Here is an 18,948-nt window from a genome sequence, read left to right as displayed (position 1 = left end):
TGCAGGATTTGCAAACCATTGGAAGTGCATAATGTGTACGGAACTTGCTAATGTTTATTTGATAATTGAAACCATATAAGCCTATGCCAATATCTCATTTTATAATGTCGCATTTTCATGAGCATCAGAGTTTTAGGGATTGGCCTACTATTGTGTCCCTCATAGGCTTATTATTGTGGATAGAGGGTCTTTTGAAGCGGAGGCTTGGTTAATAGGGGTTTCTGTCTTCTCCAGAATCCAGTATGCTCAAGTTGGGACTTTGTTTAGGCTCAGTGTCATATAGTTACTATTTATAGTAAGCTTGACATTTTGATCGAGAGAGCCCTTTCTAGTTCTAGAAAGGCACTCACATGGACAAAGGATGCAGTGATTGACTCCTTGGTTCAGATGGTTAATCAAAATAATGAGTTTTTTGGAGCTGTGACATTTTAATTATTAGTAAAATAATACTTTACTAATAATTAATTAAAAGTGTGTATCATTAAAGTTTATTAGACTTTATAATAAAAAGGGATTATTTAAAGTTTATAAAGACAAATTATTAAGTGCATATGAGAAATAATATAAAGTGTCAATTCAAAGGGAGACATAACAGTTTATTAAGATATACTTTATATGATTTTGTTGTGCACCAAATGGAGGGAAATATAATATATTATTATACATCAAATATTGCAACAAAAGCACATATGCTCCTTAAGTTATGCAAGGAGTAAGCTTGACGCTTCAAGCTCGATTTGTATTTGGTGAGTTATAAAATGCCTTCACATAAGGAAATTGATTCACTCTTTGGTGCCTCTATTTTATGAATTCAGGGGAAGAAGCCAAGGGTTTCTGATTTCAGTCAGTCATTGGAGAGCATCATTTCTTCTGGGTTGCAGCATTTGAGGTGGTGAAATATCCATTGAATTTGACATCAATGACAATTTCATACAGAGGTTCTATTTGTGCTAAATTAGACAAGAAATAACAAGAACGTAAGGGTTTGAAGTATATATATTTGCAGATCAGAATATTAAAATATTAGTCATTTGCATATTAAATTTTGTTTGAGCTACTACAGTATCATGAACAATAAACACCGAGGTATCTAGCTTATTATTCGAGTTTGCACAAGGGTTCATCAAGGGTTCTATTTCGTCACCATATCAAATTAATTGCTGCATAAATGCCACTGAATTTCTGGGCATATTGATAGTGGCTTTGATTAATGTTCTTGTCGATGCAAGAGAAATCTTTCATTCTCGTTGAACCTTTCAGTTTTCTCAGAGTATAATTGCTATTTTGAACTTTGGTCATCATTCCTTGGTTTGATAACTAATGTGGATGTTTATCTTCATTTCTTGTTTTTCCATTATGTATCATTGAGAGTTGCTTCATCTCCAGCAGAGACTCTTTTGTGGCTATGTATTCTTCTAAAGATAAAGTGAAGTCTTTCATTAACGTTTTTAATGCTGTTGATATGGCTTTTGCGGTGCTTCATATTAAGTCTCAAGCGGACAGTGATTATAATTTATACCGTGTAATGTAACATCTAGCATCTTAACTTTTGATGATTCATCTTGTGTAATGGCTATGTCTCTTTGTATTCAACAGGAAATGACTATTTCATTCTCATCAGTTGGATAGAGCATCGATTGCAAAAGTATTGTTTGCTGATCATTTCTTAGTTTTGACACAAACCTCAGTGTGTGAAACTTTGATATTTTCCATGTTTATAAAAAAGTTCATCTATAATAAGTGCAATATATGCTACAGTATCATTTTGTTTATGATCTGTGAGCAATAATTTTGTGTGTATGAGTTATTCTCATTGTCGATTGTATCTGTGAGATACTTCGAGAATTTTTATATTCTGTATTTGAATAGTTAAAGTGATCGAACTATGTTTAAGACTGATTGATGGATTGTTTAGTGTCAACAACCATAAGCTTGAGAACTTTGTATTTTCTTTAGCATCTAATAAAAGATCAAAATTTTGTGGGGCAGGGTTTTTCACCTTTAAGTGGAGGGTTTTCCCAGGATAATTTATTGTGCCCTCTGTTCTTTTGTGTTGTGAGTTCCAAGTTATTGCATTTCTATGTATTCTACGTCAAAAATTAATAATTCCAAGGCCAAATAAATCCCAAGAAAATTCTATAAGCATTGGTAGTGGTCTATGAGGCTGGTAGCTACCTCTTTGGGGGTGAATTCATTGAGCACATGGGAATCGAATCAATTTTTCCAGGCATCCTCCATTGCTGGGTTTTTCATATCAGTTATTACATTTCAAGTAGTTTGGCACTAAATCAGCATTTGAAGCATTGTAATTATCAGTCATTTGTAGTTGCATTGACTTAGTTTAGTTGTTCTTGTAGAAGAATTTTCTACATCAGACTTGGCCTAGAATTGAGCTACTAATGTAAGCCAAGAGTGTTGGGATATCTTCTTGGGATTGCATTCATTTAATGGAGTTATAAGTTGCAAGCCTCATGTTGTTGTAATGCTTATAATGATAAGTGTATAACTTGTATGCTAAGTGTTTTTTAAAATGACCATTGGCTGTAGGTGCACATTTTACATCCCACGGATGTCATTTTATGCAACACACTTTTTGGAGATCTCAGATGGGATTATTGCCTGGCCTAGCTATCTCTCACGGCGTTGGTCTCATGCCCTGCGGATCTCTTTAGGTTCATTCATAGTTGGTTCTCACCGTCTTTGGGCTCAGTCGGATTATCATATTGGCAAAGAGGAGCGGACCTATTTGTTTTGTTCTTTAGGGGAGGTTGAGGATGAGTCTCATTTTCTTTTTCAATGCCCTATTTATTATGAGATCAGAGGGAGGTTCTTTTATTTGTTCAGAGAGTGCTTCTCTCTCTATGATTTCTTCAGCTATTATCATCAGAGATGCCTTGCACTGTATCTTCGTAAGGCCACTATGCTCCGAGATAGCATGATTCAGACTCTACTTCCACACCGGCACTCATCTACTCAGCTCATTACTGGCTTTTTTAAACCTTTATCCCTCTTGCATGGTGTGAAAAGGCCCTCTAGCTCTATTCAGCCTAGTGAGCTTTCTAGATGTGTCAAATCCTGTTCTACTTATAGGCACCAGCGACACTCTTCTGGGACAGGTCGGAGACAGTGTAGTACCTCTACGCATCAACACGTGTATCATTCTGTGACTGATTTCTTTTCGCCCAAGAAAACCTCTTAGTGCTTTTTGTTGCTTGTATTTGTTTGTTGTTGTTGCTTTTCTTCAGACACCTTTGTGTGCTCCTATTGGCTTCAGTCCCGCTTTGTTGTAATCTTTCAGTCCCATAGACCTCTCTTTGGTCTTTTGTTGGACATTAATATCATTATCTTATCTTATCTTATCTAGAATTCTTATATATGCATTTGAAAAGACCAAAAGAAGTTGCATTTCCACCTAATTTCTTGCTAACACATTGTAGTGTTAATTTGCAAGCATTTGAACATCATTTGAAACCATTTGAAGCAATCAAAAGTAAATCTGGAAATAAATAACGAAACATTTGAGGTTTCATGACAAATGTTTCACAATATTCCTTGAGCCTCAAATCAAAAAGTTAAGGGCAGCTTAGGAAGGGATATTATACATTTGTATCTCAATTGCCATTTTGACATGTTTGATAATGATGCCTTTATATAGACAACACTATTCAATTAATTAAAACTTGTACTCCTATGTTGAATAATAACAACTATGTCCAATAAACAAGGTTGTGTGGGGATGGGGGTACTTGGTTGCTTAGCGTACAAGAATTGGTACAGGTCTGGCCATTTTTCAAAATAGACAGGGTACTTGGGTACATCAATTTATTTATAGAGATCTGAAAATATGAGTCATAACAATGGTTTTTCAAAACAAGAACAATGATAAAGTTTGTAGATGTAACGTATCGTTTTCAGTTTCAGATTTGCAATATGTTTGTAATAATAATAGATACTAAACGTTTAGATGCATAATAGAGAAGGCAGATTTGAAACATGAACAAGATCATAAATCATGTAAAAATGACATGTTGATAAACTTCTGACTTGAACAGTGATAAGTTTACTGTTGATCACTATTGTATCAAAGTTTCAAACTGATTACCTATTGAATTAAGCTTGATAAACAGCAAGTTGATACACAAACAAAAAATCGAAACAAAAATCTGAAATCTTAATCAAGGTCCTTAAGTATGATGCTTTTTGTTCAATTCCAGGGACTTGGGTACATGTCCTAGGGGTGTAGGTACACATACCCATGCAACCTTGCCAATAAAGTGTTAATGTTTTATAGCTTCTGTCGGATAAAATATGAGATGTAATCTTAAAGATTAAACTCTTTGATTATATATATTTCTACGATTCATATCGAGTTGAAGACATTTGCTATAGTTCAACATACCGATTAGGGATCGGGTTTAGTATCACTATCGATATTCTAAGTATCAGGCTTTCATATGAATGATTACTAATCATCGAGCTGTGCATATTTATCTTACATATAACTTGATATGCATAGTTGCCAAGTTTTCTTATTGTATCGGGCATGTTAATGAAGAGGCACATTAGTTACTATCAGTGTTTAAGAGAGTTTTGATTAGTCATGACCACGTAGGGTCATGACTCTACGTGGCCTTTGGCCAGGTAGAGTCATGCCCCTATGGTGCCATGTCTTTTGGTAGAATACAAATATAATAGCACATTGGTGGACAAAGCAATATCAATCACCGAACATACTTGCAGTCCCCAAGATCATACCACCTACAGATTTCCAAATACATCATCAGCACTTGACTCATTGGAAACAAATTTGGAGATCTGAACTTCTGCATAAAAGAAAGGTAAGTCAGAATTATATCTCTATCAATATTTCTATCAGAGATCCTGTACAATAACAGTGTAACTAAAATAAGCTAAGTTGTTGATTCAGGTTCGGGGACAAATTCGAGTTCGGGATTCAGGGTTGTGGGTTCGGGCAAAAAAAATTTCCCCATTTGGGTTTGTGAGTATATATATATATATATATATGCAAAAAAAAAAAAAAAAAATCTCAAATAGCTGTAAAACTAACTTACTAAGTCATTTCATAGTTTGAATATATCAATGTGTTCATCCTCGTCTATATCAAAATATGAGGGATCAATGCCTTCATCCTCGTCTATATCATTTTCCTCATCATTGGAACCGAAACTGGTTCCACCAGCCCCAGATGCAACCACATCCTCCTCATCCTCCTCAACATCTAGCAAGGCAATTCTAGATATATTTTGGACAGTCATATCCAAGTCAAAAGTCTTGAGTAGTACATCCCAAAACTTCTCTGGCCCCTTATATCCTGGATCCTTGCGTAAGAAGAGGCGCCAGTTGTTGTGAATAAATACCAAGTCCTCTACTTTCTTCGAACCCCACCGGTTACAGTTTACTAAGTGGATAAAGGAGTACGTACTCCAATTCCACTTAGCAACTAAAGAGCTCGCAACCTACAGAGACAACCAACACAATTTTAAAAGATTAGAAATTGTAATTTTACAATACAATAGGAATTTAAGAGTACTAATTCGACAAGCTAAGTGTCCATAAGAAAAGGGAAAAAAACTTTAAAACATACTTGTGACAAGATCTTAATGGCAAGAGGTTGGAGGTACATGTAACTTTGCCCATGTAAATACCACCATCCAATGGCATCCATTCTACTTTGGTCATTGATTGCATTAGGCTCTGCATTTTTGCCTGAGAGAAAATCTACAAACTCTCTCCTAACATTTGATGCCACATCTAGATCACTAAAGAGCCTGCTAAATGCCCTCTTATACCCAGTAGCAACCTCAAGATCTCTGTATGGTGCCACTTTACCAGGAATAGGTGCATAATAGCCAACATTTCCTTATCATAGGTAGAGTACAACTTTTCATTGTTTTGCAGCTTCCTACTCTCATAGGCAATGGGGTGTCTATTCTGCATAAACACTGCTCCTATACCCAAACCCGAAGCATCACACTCTAGGACAAATGGCTGCGAGAAATCAGGTAGTGCTGAAACAGGGGAAATACTCATAACCTCCTTGAGTCTATCAAAGACCCCCTGTGCTTGTTCTGTCCATTTGAACGCCCCTTTCTTAGTGAGATCTGTCAAAGGTGCTGCCAACTGCGAGGAACGCTTCACAAATCTTCTATAATAAGCACACAATCCAAGGAATCCTCGTAACTCAGTAATGTTTCGAGGAACAGGCCAATTCTAAATCGTTTGAATCTTCTCTTCATGCACCTTCACCCCCTCAGCACTGATCACATGACCCAAATATAACACCTCCCTCAATCAAACTCACATTTGGAGAGCTTAGCAAATAGAGACTGACTCTCCATTATGCTAAGTACCTCCTCGAGATGTCTGAGGTGGTCCTCCCAAGTACTGCTATAAATCAATATGTCGTCAAAAAACACTAGAACCGATTTCCTCAACTGTTTGTTGAAGATATGATTCATACAGGATTGGAAAGTAGCTAGTGCATTGGTAAGGCCAAAAGGCATTACCAGAAACTCATAGTGCCCGTAGTGACAACGGAAGGCAATCTTGTGTACATCCTCTGCCCGTACCCGTATCTGATAATAGCTTGAACGAAGATCAATCTTAAAAAAGTAGACAGCCCCATGTAACTCATCTAACAACTCATCAATGCGCGGAATGGGATATCTATTTTTTATTGTCTTCTTGTTCAAAGCTCTATAGTCTACACACATCCGTAGAGTCCCATCCTTCTTCTTAACTAGCACTATAGAAGAAGCAAAGGGGCTAGAACTAGGCCGAAAGAAACCCATGTCCAATAGCTCATGAATAGTCTTCTCAATTTCATCCTTATAGGCTCTAGGATGACGGTATGGGGTAGTAATCACTGGCTTCGCTCCATGCTCCACCTTTATACCATGCTCAAACCCTCTATCTGGTAGTACTCCAGGAGGTATATCACCAAACACTCCACCGTGACGACCCATCACTGACTGAATGTCCACATGAAATACACGGTCATCCTGAGATATGGGTGTTTTGGATTTAACCAAACAGTGTGTAGCCCAAAGCACATCATTATGCCTAAGGATGGTCTCCATCCTGCGAGAAGTCACCTCTCTAGGTCCACCATCTGACGCTGCCCTCAAAATCACCTTCTACCCACCAGAAAGAAACTCTAATTGCATACGGTGGTGATCAATAATATAATGCCCAATACCTTGTAACCACTGCATGCCCAAAACCACATCATAATCTTCTATGGGAAGCACATAGAAGTCATCAGTCAAAGTATAATCTCCCATCTAAATACTAAGTTGTGGAATCTGCTGGGTACAACCCAAGATAGCACCATCAGCCACCTTCACTCCAAAACCACCAAACTCCTCGTACTGTAAGCCACGCCTCTCAACTAATTTCTGATCAATAAAGTTATGTGTAGCACCTGTGTCTACCAAACTGGTGATCTGCTTACCCTTAAGTGTACCTTTCAACCGAAAGGCATGAAACTTAGGATAACTGGAGAGGGTAGCCATAGCTACTTTAGTTGATGCCACAGGCTCAGGGGTGTCTAACTCCAACTGTGTCTGAAACTGCTCAACATCCTTTGTATTATCCTCAATATCAGTATCAGGAACCTCCTCATCCCCTAACTCAGAAGTCACCTCAATCAAATGAACCTTTCCTTTACCCATACAACGGTGTCCTGGTTCCCATGGTTCTTTGCAAGAAAAACACAACTTTTTCCTCCTCAATTCATTCCTCGTCTCCTAATTCATCCAAGGAGTTTTAGATGAGGTCCCTCCTTTGTTCTGTGATGTATTGGCCTTCTGTGTAGGCCGTGAATCTCTTAATGGTTTCTTATCTGCCTGATAAGAAGTGGGAATAGTATCCAGTCTCAATGTCACATCAATAGCCTCCTTAAGAGTAGCTCGTTGGAAAGCACGTACCAACGCTTTTAGCCTATCCTGCAAACCCTCAATGAACAACATCACACTACGTTTCTAGGGCATATCAGGTACCATAACTGCAATATGTTGGAACTCATTAATATAGGCTTCTGCATGACCAGTTTGTTTAAGGTGAGCCAACTCTCTGTAATAAAGTTTTGTATCCTTACGGTCAAACTGTGCAATGAGTCGCTCGATGAACTCAGCATAGGAGTGAACTAAGGCATGATCCTGGGTGACCGATCCATGGTGCCACCAATCATAGGCAATCCCCTCTAAATGCAACACAGCAAACTGAATAGCCTCACGCTCAGGCATGGGCCTTAATGAAAGATATATGTCTAGCTTGTGGACCCAAGCTCGTGCACTAGTGTCTCCTGAGCCATTATATGGGGCCAATGTAATCTTCCCAGTAGCTCTGTTGAGGTCATAATTCTGCTGCTGCTGTGGTAGTCTATTACCACGATCTCCCCTGAACCTGTTTGTATCTCTACGCTGTGCACAATACTGGGGAAGAGGGAAGACGTCTCTAACCTCAGGAGGTAGAGCTCTCCACTCAGGTGTGGCCGCCAAAACTGACTCCTGAAACCCCACTTCTGGTGGTTCCACCTGTGCTGGCCGTTCACCTGGTATGAATTGGGGAAGCAATGGCCTATTTGTAGTAGGTGTATGATGGCGATGCCTCCTACTGGAATGAAGGGAGCTCCCAACTGAAGAATGGGACTGATGGCTGCGCTGACTACCAGCCACTGAAACTAATCTACCTTGCCTGCCTCTGTCTCCACCCATCTCCAAACGCTCCAAGGTATCCTGTAATCTGTCTAAAGCCTGAGCAATCCTAGGCTGAGTAGTGAATAGGGTCCACACCATCTCTCTTTCTTCTACCTTTGTAGGCATGCCGTCGCCAGTAGTACCCTATGCCTCACCCATAGTTGGTATCTGTGTGTCTCTTGTGGCCTCTGCTTGCCACTGGTTTCTCCTGCGCTCGTAGACCCTGTGTATTTCTCCACCAGGATGCATAGATTTGTATTCAATCCACCAACTAGTGACTACCCAGATGCCAATATGAATTATCAAAACTTTTTAGCCAGTACCCAGGTGCTGAAATGAATTATCAAAACTTTTTATCCAATACCCAGATGCCAAAAACTGTTGTAACAAATTCTCACAAACCCTACAAGCTAGCAAGATGTGAGCTCTGATACCACTGAAAGATCCCTGATGGATCTCTACCGCTAATCTGTTGTAGCTTTATTATATTTTTTCTTTTTAATTTTCTTTTTCCTGTTTGTTAAAGTTTTCTTGCAGAACTAGACGGAAATGCAAAAGAGTTTGTTTGTTTTTGCGTTTTTGATGATTATTCAACATAGAAATGAGAAGGAGCAAATGATATGAAAAGTCTGAAAATAAATAACAATATGCAGCAAAATCAAAATTGATACAAATCATACCAGGCAGATCTTTGAATTATAGAGCCAAATAAAGGATCCAGTACATTTTCCCTAACAATAATGCCAAACTGGCTGATGGAAAAGGGCTATGAACATGCAAACGTCTGCTACTGATTATCCAACTCTCTATATTTCAAAGTGCTACAAATGGTGGCTACTGCTGCAAGGCTCACTTTCCCATGTACCAATAATCGTGCCCAGCTAAACAATACTGCAGACCCAAGCTGAAATGGCGTCCTCCTTCCCCAATAACAGCTGATACCACTGAAAATTCCAAGACCAAATACTATTGGGAGTTACGTCCCAGCCAGTAAATACCCTGGGGTTTGCGTCCCAGAATAAAATCGCCCAAGCAGAGCAAATTTGTAAACAAGTTTAAAATGCATAATATGAATGAGGAATGGCACCTCCATCTCCTTATAACCCCTTCCAAAGCAAATTGAACCCTAAAGTGACTCCAAAAGGCGTTGGGTTACAAAAGTGATTTAAGTCTTATTTTAAAGTGGCAATGTTACTAAAAATGACCCTTCTTCTCCATAGACATAAATCTGTTCACTGAATCGCCCTGAGACCAAAGAGAAAGATTTAGAAAAGTTCAAGACCTTTCCAAAGAGCTATCACACCAAGGGGTACACATCCAAACGAGGTCAAAATTCCCCTTATTACTCCAAAATGGCTATTAACTTAGCCTTATTTAATTATTAAATGCTAACTTAGGAAATATTAAAAATATAACCCAAATAGCTACAAAATGCCCAACTGACATCACAAACCATAAAATCATCCTGTCACCTGTCTGTGACTGAAGTCGGAAATCAAAGATCCGCTGGCAGTCTCATCCCTAAAATCTAGGGATGCTCCTAAATTTTAGGAAACAAGCTCTATCCCTCTGAAACTAAACCCAAAGAGAAAACTCATGGAAACCCAATCCTGTGCATGATCATACCTCCTCAAAAGTAGGAATGAACCCCATAAATATAGGAACTGTCACCTAAAAACAAAGAACGTCTCCCAACTGATCAATAACCGCCAGAACACCAAGTCCCCAACACTGAATAACCATACTCGGTCTCTATCCAACCCTGTCAACCTACAAGACCCCATAATAAGCTAACTCACATGTCTTTGCTAGACTAAGCTAGAGTTGGGACATGACAGGGGGGAGGGGGGGTATTGTGTTTTGTGTCTCCTTGATATTGTGCTCTTGCGTTATGGGTTGTTTTTCAAAGTTAACTCCACATAATTATGCTACTTGGAAAGACAACATAAAGGAACCATTGGTTGAAAAAGGTTTGTTGCATTATGTAACTGGTGCAACAAAGAAACCTCTGACTGATGCCGATGAAGCTCGAAAAGAAGACTCGGAATCCAAACAAGAAATGGCATTAGGAACCTTGCTTAAGAATATCTCAGATCCTGTCAAATATCATGTTAGGAAACTTACCAATCCAATAGAAGTCTGGGCTAAACTTGAAGCATTGTATGGGACCATAGATGAAGACATGGCCTACACCATCGAGGACAAAATTCTCAAGTTGGATCCTAAGAATTTCGACACCATCAAAGACTATCTTACCTAAGTAGACATGTATAGGGCACAACTTAAGGATTGTGGTGAACCCATCAAGGATGAAAAGATGATCAAACATATAATGACTAATCTTCCACCTGAATATGCTCCTTTTGTTTCCAATAATAATACTCACAGATTAACAATGGGTAGTGCCTACACTAAGCCTTCATTCAAGAAATTTTCAGAAATGTTGGTCTTAGAACATGACAATTTAGTGAGTATGGGAATTCTCCAATCCTCCAAGACCAAAGCCTTGGTAGCTAATGAAGGGAATTCAAGTGGTAAAAACTCCAACAAGAAGCAGTAGCAGTGGAAGGCTAAGCCACAAGATGACACACAACAATCCTCCTCTAAACAACAATCTTCCTCGCATCAATCTTCTTCCACTCAACAATCTTCCTCACAACAAGGCAAGTCTTTTTCCAAAAACAAACAAAAAGGTAACAATTCCAACAAAAGGGAGAAGAAAACTTGTGCCTATTGTAAGAAGAATGGTTATAATGAGCATGAGTGTAAGGATAAGTAGATTGATGAATTGGTAAACCTAATGAGCAAACAAAAAATTGATGTACCAAATGCCTATAAGGGATCTTTAACCACTTCAAAAGGTAAGGGACAAGCTTTGGTAGCAAGTACAAACAATGCTGAGGAATGGGTTCTTGATTCAGGAGCTACACATCATATGGGTGCTTCAAGGGACCATTTTTCCTCTTTGAAACCATCAAATGTACCTTACATCTATGTGGGTAATGATACTCAAGTGCAAGTTGAAGGGAAAGGGACTGTTGAGTTGGACAATGGCATCTTCAAGGATGTTCTTCATGTTCCTAACCTTAGCACCAACCTTCTTTCCATCTACCAAATAACTCACTATGGATGTGGCAACAAAGTGGAGTTCCTTCCAGATACAGTTGTGGTGAATAATCTCAAAGATAATTTTATGGTGGCGGTTGGAAAGGCTAATCATGAGACAAGACTTTACTCTTTTTCTCATTTTGTGCCTAAGTCCACTTCCCTTGCATTGTTGACTCATTCAAATTCACAATGTAAACTATGGCATGAGAGATTTGGACATCTCAATTATCGCTACCTTCAACAACTTAGCAGCAAGGATATGGTCGGTCTACCTCAAGCCAAGTTTTCAGAGGGTGTATGTCCAGGTTGTGAAGCAGGTAAGCATCCCGAAGAGAAATATGACAAGGGGAAGTCTTGGAAGGCTACTGCTGTTCTTGAATTGGTTCATAGTAATGTAGCTGGCCCATTTCCAGTAACATCTTTTGGTAAGGCTCGCTATGTTCTCACCTTTATTGATGATTTTTCACGCTACACTTGGGTCTTTTTTCTTGCTCATAAGAGTGAAGTATTTGATAAGTTTATCACCTTCAAAGCTCAAGTTGAGAAAAAATCAGGAAAAGCCATCAAGATTCTATGAACAGATAATGGCAGGGAATATGTCAACTCCAGGCTTATAGACTTTTGCAATCATGAGGGTATTGCTCTTAAACATTTAGTTGCATACACGCCACAGTAGAATGGTGTTGCCGAAAGGAAGAATAGAACCCTTAAGGAGATGACCACTTGTATGCTTCAACATAAGTATCTAGATCAAGTGTTTTGGGCAGAAGCCATGTGTTGTGCTAATTACATCCAAACAAAAGTGCCCATAAGGCCTTAGATGGAATTACAACTTTTGACGTGTGGTGTGGCAAAAAACCAAGTGTAAAGCACTTTAAAGTTTTTGGTTGTCCAGCATGGGCAAGGATACCTCCGCAAAAGCGAAAGGCAGTAGAATCTCAAAGCAAACCTTGTATATGTGTTGGATATCCTGACCATCTTAAGGCATACAAACTCATGGATCCAAAGACACATGAAATCTTTCTTGAGAGGACTGTTCACTTCGAAGGAACTTGTCCAAGTTTGGCTTCTTCAACTCCTCCTTCTTCCTCCTTCGTGGAAAGTGATAATAGTGATGATAGTGACTCGGAAGATGAGATTCCTTCAACTTTGACTCACAGGACACCACCTTCGCAGGGTCCACAAATAGTTGAGGACATTCCTTCTTCTTCTTCCACTAAACCTCATTGGGCACAACAAACCCTTGATTCAGCAAGTTCATTGGTGGGGAATCCTTCAAACAATCAAAGGACAAGGTTACAGTACAAATCATTTCCACATGCTTATATTGCCATTGCTTCGGATCCACAGTCATTTAAGGAAGCATCAGGGATTTCAGAATGGGGCAAGGCCATGGAGGAAGAATATAACTCTTTGATGAAAAACAACACTTGGGACTTAGTTCCACTTCCTAAGGGAAGAAACTTGGTTCGATGTAAGTGGATCTATCGAACCAAATTTGCAGCGGATGGAAGTGTGGATAAGCATAAGGCTAGACTAGTTGCCAAAGGTTTCTCACAAGTTCTTGGTATTGACTATACTGAGACTTTTGCACCAGTCGCCAAGATGAACTCCATTCGCTTGACACTAGCTATTGCTGCAGATCATGGTTGGGTTGTACATCAAATGGGTGTAAAGAGTGCTTTTTTGAATGATGATCTTCACGAGGAGATTTATATGGAGCAGCCACAGGGGCTCATACAGGATTCTACAATGGTTTGCAGATTGAAGAAGTCTATCTATAGTCTTAAGCAGGCTCTTCGGGCTTGGTATGCCAAGATGGATTCCTTCCTACTCTCACCAAGATTCACAAGCTGTCATTCTGATTCGAATGTTTACATTCTTCAGAAGGATGACTCAAACTTGATACTCCTGCTTTATGTAGATGACTTGATCATTACAAGAAGCAAAGTAACGAGAATCGGAATCGTATCGGAATCGGCACGGCTGAATCAAATCGTGAATCGGGGGTGAATCGTCGGTGAATCGGCGATGAATTGGCAAATTTGAAAAAACCCTTTAAATGTAGAGATTTTAACAATTTAAGACTTATTTCATGCACCCTTTATTGAATATAACTTAAACACACTATAACATCATCAAATAGAAGTTGAAACTCAACATATATAAACATGGAAGTTTGTGTTTACCACATGGGGTAAAGAGTTTTTATAAGACAGCTTCACATCCAACACCTACTCCAAGTGCTTCAAAGCATATCACCCCTCTCGAAAGGCTTGCTCTATTGTTCTCTCCACCACAGACACTCCATGCCTGCAACACCTTCAGGTCTCATCAATTGGTTAGACCAAAGTAACAAGAATCGGAATCGGATCGGAATCGGCAAGGCCGAATCGAATCGTGAATCGGCAATGAATCGGCAATGAATCGGCAATGAATCGGCAAATTTGAAAAAACCCTTTAAATTTAAAGATTTTAACAATTTAAAACTTATTTCATGCACCCTTTATTGAATATAACTTAAACACACCATAACATCATCAAATAGAAGTTAAAACTTAACATACATAAACATGGAACATAAAATCCATCACATATGTAACTATGTTATCTAAAATGTAAATTGTAGGCTAGCTGAAGTAAATAGAAATCAAATGATCACAATGATTTAAATCATAGAATGTATGTAAGATGATCCATAAGACATCAAATCATAAATGTATGTAAGAATCTAAGATGAAGATCCATGAAAGTTTGAAACATATGTCTATCAATGATTCAGTATCAATATCTGTAAACAAAATATAAAAACAAGGCTCCAGCTCAAGCCTCAGACTCATAGTCATCATCATCATCCTCAACATCATCCTGAAGCTCGGCTGCAGCCTCAGCCTCAGCCTCTGAGTATCCAGTCTGCCTAGTAGCAAGGCGTCTAATGTAGGTCCTAGAGGACTGCCGAGCCATATCTCCCGCATGTAAGATGGGCTCATGAACGTCGCTAGGGCCTGTGCCTGTGCATGCACGTGTGCGTCTACCAATGCCTGAAGAACGTGCTCTAGCTGCATCAGCCTCTATATCCACCTGGTCAACCCACACAAGGTCTTCCTCAGTGAAGACTGGATCCACAACCTCTGTGAGCCACTCTGATTCTGGATCAATCTCCTCTAGAATGATCGGAGAGGAGTCAGTGCCCAAAATCTGTCTGATCCTAAGACGGAGGTTGTAATGAACAAAGACAATATCATTCAACTTCTGCACTGTCAACCTGTTTCTCCTCTTCGAATGGATGTGCTCGAACATGGACCAACTGCGCTCACATCCAGAAGCGCTGCTTGGCTGACTCAGAATACGAATGGAAATTTTTTGAAGTTTTGGGGTTGTGGCCCCAAACATTTGCCACCATCTATCTGCAATAAGGGAAAAATTGAAAATAGAAACAATTAGTCTCATTTACAAATTACAAGTTAACTCTAAAATTACATAATCAACTTTAAGATTAGAATCTAGATTCATGAACATTGAATATATTATTTAATTTTTACCTGGCTGTAGTGTTGTCTAAGCATTAATGGCCATCCTGCTAGAGAAAAGTGGCCCCTCTTTATTGTTGAACTGGTCTAGCTCAACAATCGCAGCAGCGCTATCTTCATCGCTACTCAACCTCTGAATCACTGTGTATAAGCCAGTGAGAACCTCCGCATCCGCCTTGAACTCAGGACGGAAACGATATGCCGGATTCAGAAAGTAAGCTGCTGCATGGATGGGTCGATGGAGCTGATTCTGCCATCTCCTATCGATGATGTCCCAAATAGGGCCATACCTCTCCTGCACTCCTGCATATTGGGCTCTGATGGCCTCCTTGGCCCTATCCATGCCCTCATAAATGTAGCCCATAGAGGGCTTCTCCCCATCAGCAGTTCGTAGCAAAGCTACAAGGGGCTCAGTGACCTACATATAAAGTAAAACAAAAAACTTGAGTCAAAACTTAAATATAAAATAATATAACTTAAAGTAAAAGTAAAATACTAAATGTTAAATTGCAATAAATTTACCTGCAGGATTTCTCTAGCGGGTTTCCAAAAACCATCCTCATCAAATATGCAATCCGCCACATCTATCCCTACAGTGGTCGTAGCATAGGAAGAGGAAATCCACTCCCGCCCAACAAACATGCTCCTCAATTCATCCCTTGATGTCAACAAGGACTGCAAGGTGATGAAATTCGAGGCAAACCTCGTGATACCTGGGCGAGCTAACTCTTTTCCTTCTGTGTACTTCCTCATTGTGCTAAGGACAAATGAATGATTATAAATGAATTTGCATATGTTTTTTGCCCTTTCCACACATGACTTGACAAACTCAAGTTTGCCAATTTCCTCCAACATGAGGTCAATGCAATGTGCCGCACAAGGGGACCAAAATATGGTGGGGTGCCTCTCCATCAAAAGTTTACCTACAACAATTTTCAGTCAATTAGAAATTCAAATTTCAAAATTCAAATAAATTTATTTTCAAAACTTGAAAAGTTAAAAGTTTACCTGCAGCAACATAACTTGCTGCATTATCCGTCACCACCTGGATCACATTGTGTTCTCCCACCTCTGCTATGACTTCCTCAATAGCCTCACATAAGTATGTGGCATTTTTTACATGTGCGGAAGCATCAATAGATTTGATGAACATGGTATATCCTACAAGTAACAAAACAACGAATTAGAATATTAAAATTAAATGGATCATCAACAAATTAGCATTCAACAAATCAAAATTTACAATTATGTATGTAGGAAAGTAGAATGATCAATTACCTCCACAGGATACAAGAAAATTGAGGAGTGTTCTATTCCTCCTATCTGTCCAACCATCAGTCATGATGGTGCAACCCTTTGCAATCCACTCCTTTCGGTTCTCCTCGAGCTCAACCCTCATGTCCTCTACCATCTCATCCAAGAGGTATCCGCTCAACTCAGCCTCAGTTGGGGCTTTAAACCCCGGACCACAAATAGCAACCGCGTCTATCATGTTCTGCCAATAAGGAGCCCTGTCACAAATAAAAATTTAGATGTCAAAGACTCAAATTATAAAACAAGTAGATATAATTAAAGTTTTAATTTTAACTTTAAAGAAAACAACGAAAAAAGAATCAATTACCTGGCTGCAATAAATGGAATGTTGCAAAAGTACCAAAATTTGCATATCTCCTTTCTGGCAGCATCATGAATTTCCTTGTTCAAACCCATGCCCTCAAGCGTGGGTTGGGAACCAGGAGTAGTGCGGGGCACAAAGTAACTATCCATTCTGTTTTTCCGCACTCTAGGCTGCAATAGGTTGGTGTGGGACTCTGTCTCAGTATGTGACCGACTAGCACCAGCACGAGCAGAAGAACTAGGATAAAAAGGAGGCCTAGAAGAACCCTCTCCAACACAACCTACAGATGCAGAAGCTAATGCAGATGCAGATGCAGATGCAGATGTGGATGCGGCTGCAGATGCGAATGCGGGAACATGGGAGCCAATACCCCTTAACCCTTCAAGTTGCATTTTCCTATTGGCTTTGTCTTTTTCAATTTTTTCTAATGCCATTAAGCAAGTGCGTTTTGCCTCAGGAGTTTGGTGAGTGCAAATTGTAACATCGTGTCCAGGTATAGCAGCAATGTGGTATTTCAATCTATAAATATCCCCAGAAGTTATTTTTTCTTTACAAAAAATACATTTTGTTTGATATTTGGTTCTTCCAGGAAACTCTTCGTTATATTTCCAACATTCATCTTTTCTACCCATTGCGAATTTGCAAAAAATGAAAGCAAAGGCTGCTGCAATAAAAATTTATATGTAAAATATCAAAGTTTGAAGCTAATAAAAGCTACAAAACAACAAACCCTAGTTTGCAACTTAGTAAAAATAAAGAACATTCAAGATCTAAACTAAAAATCTTGAAAACTATAAAAATTTAACAAAAAATGCATAATACACTAACATGCAAAAAAAAAAAGAGCACTTACCTCTTGCAAATGAGTTGAGGAGTGTTGAGATTGGCTCCCTAATGCTCCCAATGCAATTGATGGCCTCCCCAAATGGATTGCTGATCTCTTTTGTGTTCTTTCTTCTTGCCGGTTAGAAACCTATGGCTTTTCTTTTCTCTTCTTCTCTCTCACTTTTCCTCTCTTCTACTCATGTTAAATAAATAGAAGGCCCTTTAGGGTTATAACAAAGAGAAATGGTCAAAAACAAAGTAAAAAAACCAAGCAATTTTTTAAAATTTTACAACTCTATACTTTATTGGCCGCGGGCGATTCCTGCCGAGTTTTCCAGGCGATTCATGCGATTTTTTGCCTGAATCGCCTGAATCGGCGATTCAGGCGATTCACTTGAAGAAATCGGCAATGGCGATTTCCGACTCCAAAAAAATCGCCATTGCTGAATCTAATCGCCGAATCGCCGATTCAGGCGATTTTATGGCGATTCTCGTTACTCTGACAAGAAGTACTTCATCCATCATTGCTAGTGTCAAGACCTCCTTGCAGGACAGATTTGCTATGACAGACTTGGGTCTACTACATTATTTCCTCGGTATTGAGATCACACAATCTTCAACAGGGATCACACTTTCTCAATCCAAGTATGCTCTTGACTTGCTTTCTCAATTTCACATGAGTGACTGCAAGCTTGCTCCTACTCCCTTTCTTTCAGATGTCAAGTTAGAGGCCAAGTGTACCACTCCACTTGTTGATGCTACATTGTATAGACAGTTAGTTGGGAGTCTCATTTACTTGACACATACATGCCCTGATATAGCTTTTGCAGTTGGCATGGCTTCTCGGTTCATGCAAGAGCGATATGAGCTTCATTCGAAGGCCACCAAACACATCTTGCACTACGTCTAGGGTACACATAAACATGGGATACATTATGCAGCAAGTACAAGACTTCAGCTGGTTGGATATACAGACTCAGACTATGCAAGGGACCTTGATTCTCGCAAGTCTACTTCAAGTTATATGTTTCACCACGGTTCTGGCCCTATTTATTGGCAGAGTAAGAAGCAAAATAACGTTGCTCTTTCTTCAACTGAGGCTAAGTATCTGTCATGTCCCCTTTCTAGCGACATGACTCCTACAATA

The 18,948-nt window shown here is 39.3% G+C and overlaps 2 protein-coding genes across 4 annotated transcripts in view; both read right to left on the bottom strand.

Moving 5' to 3' along the window:
- Positions 1-18,948, bottom strand: part of RECQL2 (RECQ helicase L2) — a 308,097-nt gene that overhangs the window by 106,409 nt on the left and 182,740 nt on the right. The gene's annotated exons all lie outside the window — the stretch shown is intronic.
- LOC149575611 (uncharacterized) lies at positions 15,100-18,146 on the bottom strand. 3 transcript variants are annotated; one of them, XM_089815373.1, is made up of 7 exons: positions 17,830-18,146; positions 16,980-17,640; positions 16,637-16,869; positions 16,367-16,519; positions 15,881-16,281; positions 15,371-15,776; positions 15,100-15,235 (listed from the first exon to the last, which is right to left on the bottom strand). In XM_089815373.1, the coding sequence occupies exons 2-6, from the start codon at positions 17,606-17,608 to the stop codon at positions 15,387-15,389; spliced, it is 1,806 nt and encodes a 601-aa protein (XP_089671499.1). In that variant the 5' UTR covers positions 17,609-17,640; positions 17,830-18,146; the 3' UTR covers positions 15,100-15,235; positions 15,371-15,386. The 3 variants fall into 3 exon arrangements, with proteins under 3 accessions (XP_089671499.1, XP_089671500.1, XP_089671498.1); XM_089815374.1 differs by having other exon boundaries at positions 16,980-17,637; XM_089815372.1 differs by having other exon boundaries at positions 16,980-18,146.

The sequence above is a fragment of the Cupressus sempervirens genome, chromosome 2 (assembly GCF_028749045.1).
Source record: "Cupressus sempervirens isolate cs-2001-9-10 chromosome 2, ASM2874904v1, whole genome shotgun sequence".
Taxonomy (NCBI): Eukaryota; Viridiplantae; Streptophyta; class Pinopsida; order Cupressales; family Cupressaceae; genus Cupressus; species Cupressus sempervirens.
This window is presented reverse-complemented; position numbering and strand designations above follow the sequence as displayed.

Coding starts and splice junctions, on each gene's coding strand:
- LOC149575611 (XM_089815372.1), bottom strand. CDS start 17,608: ATGGGTAGAAAAGATGAATGTTGGAAATATAACGAAGAGTTTCCTGGA. Junction 16,520..16,636: donor TTTTCTTGTATCCTGTGGAG/GTAATTGATCAT, acceptor TGTTACTTGTAG/GATATACCATGTTCATCAAA. Junction 15,777..15,880: donor CCGCTAGAGAAATCCTGCAG/GTAAATTTATTG, acceptor CTTTATATGTAG/GTCACTGAGCCCCTTGTAGC.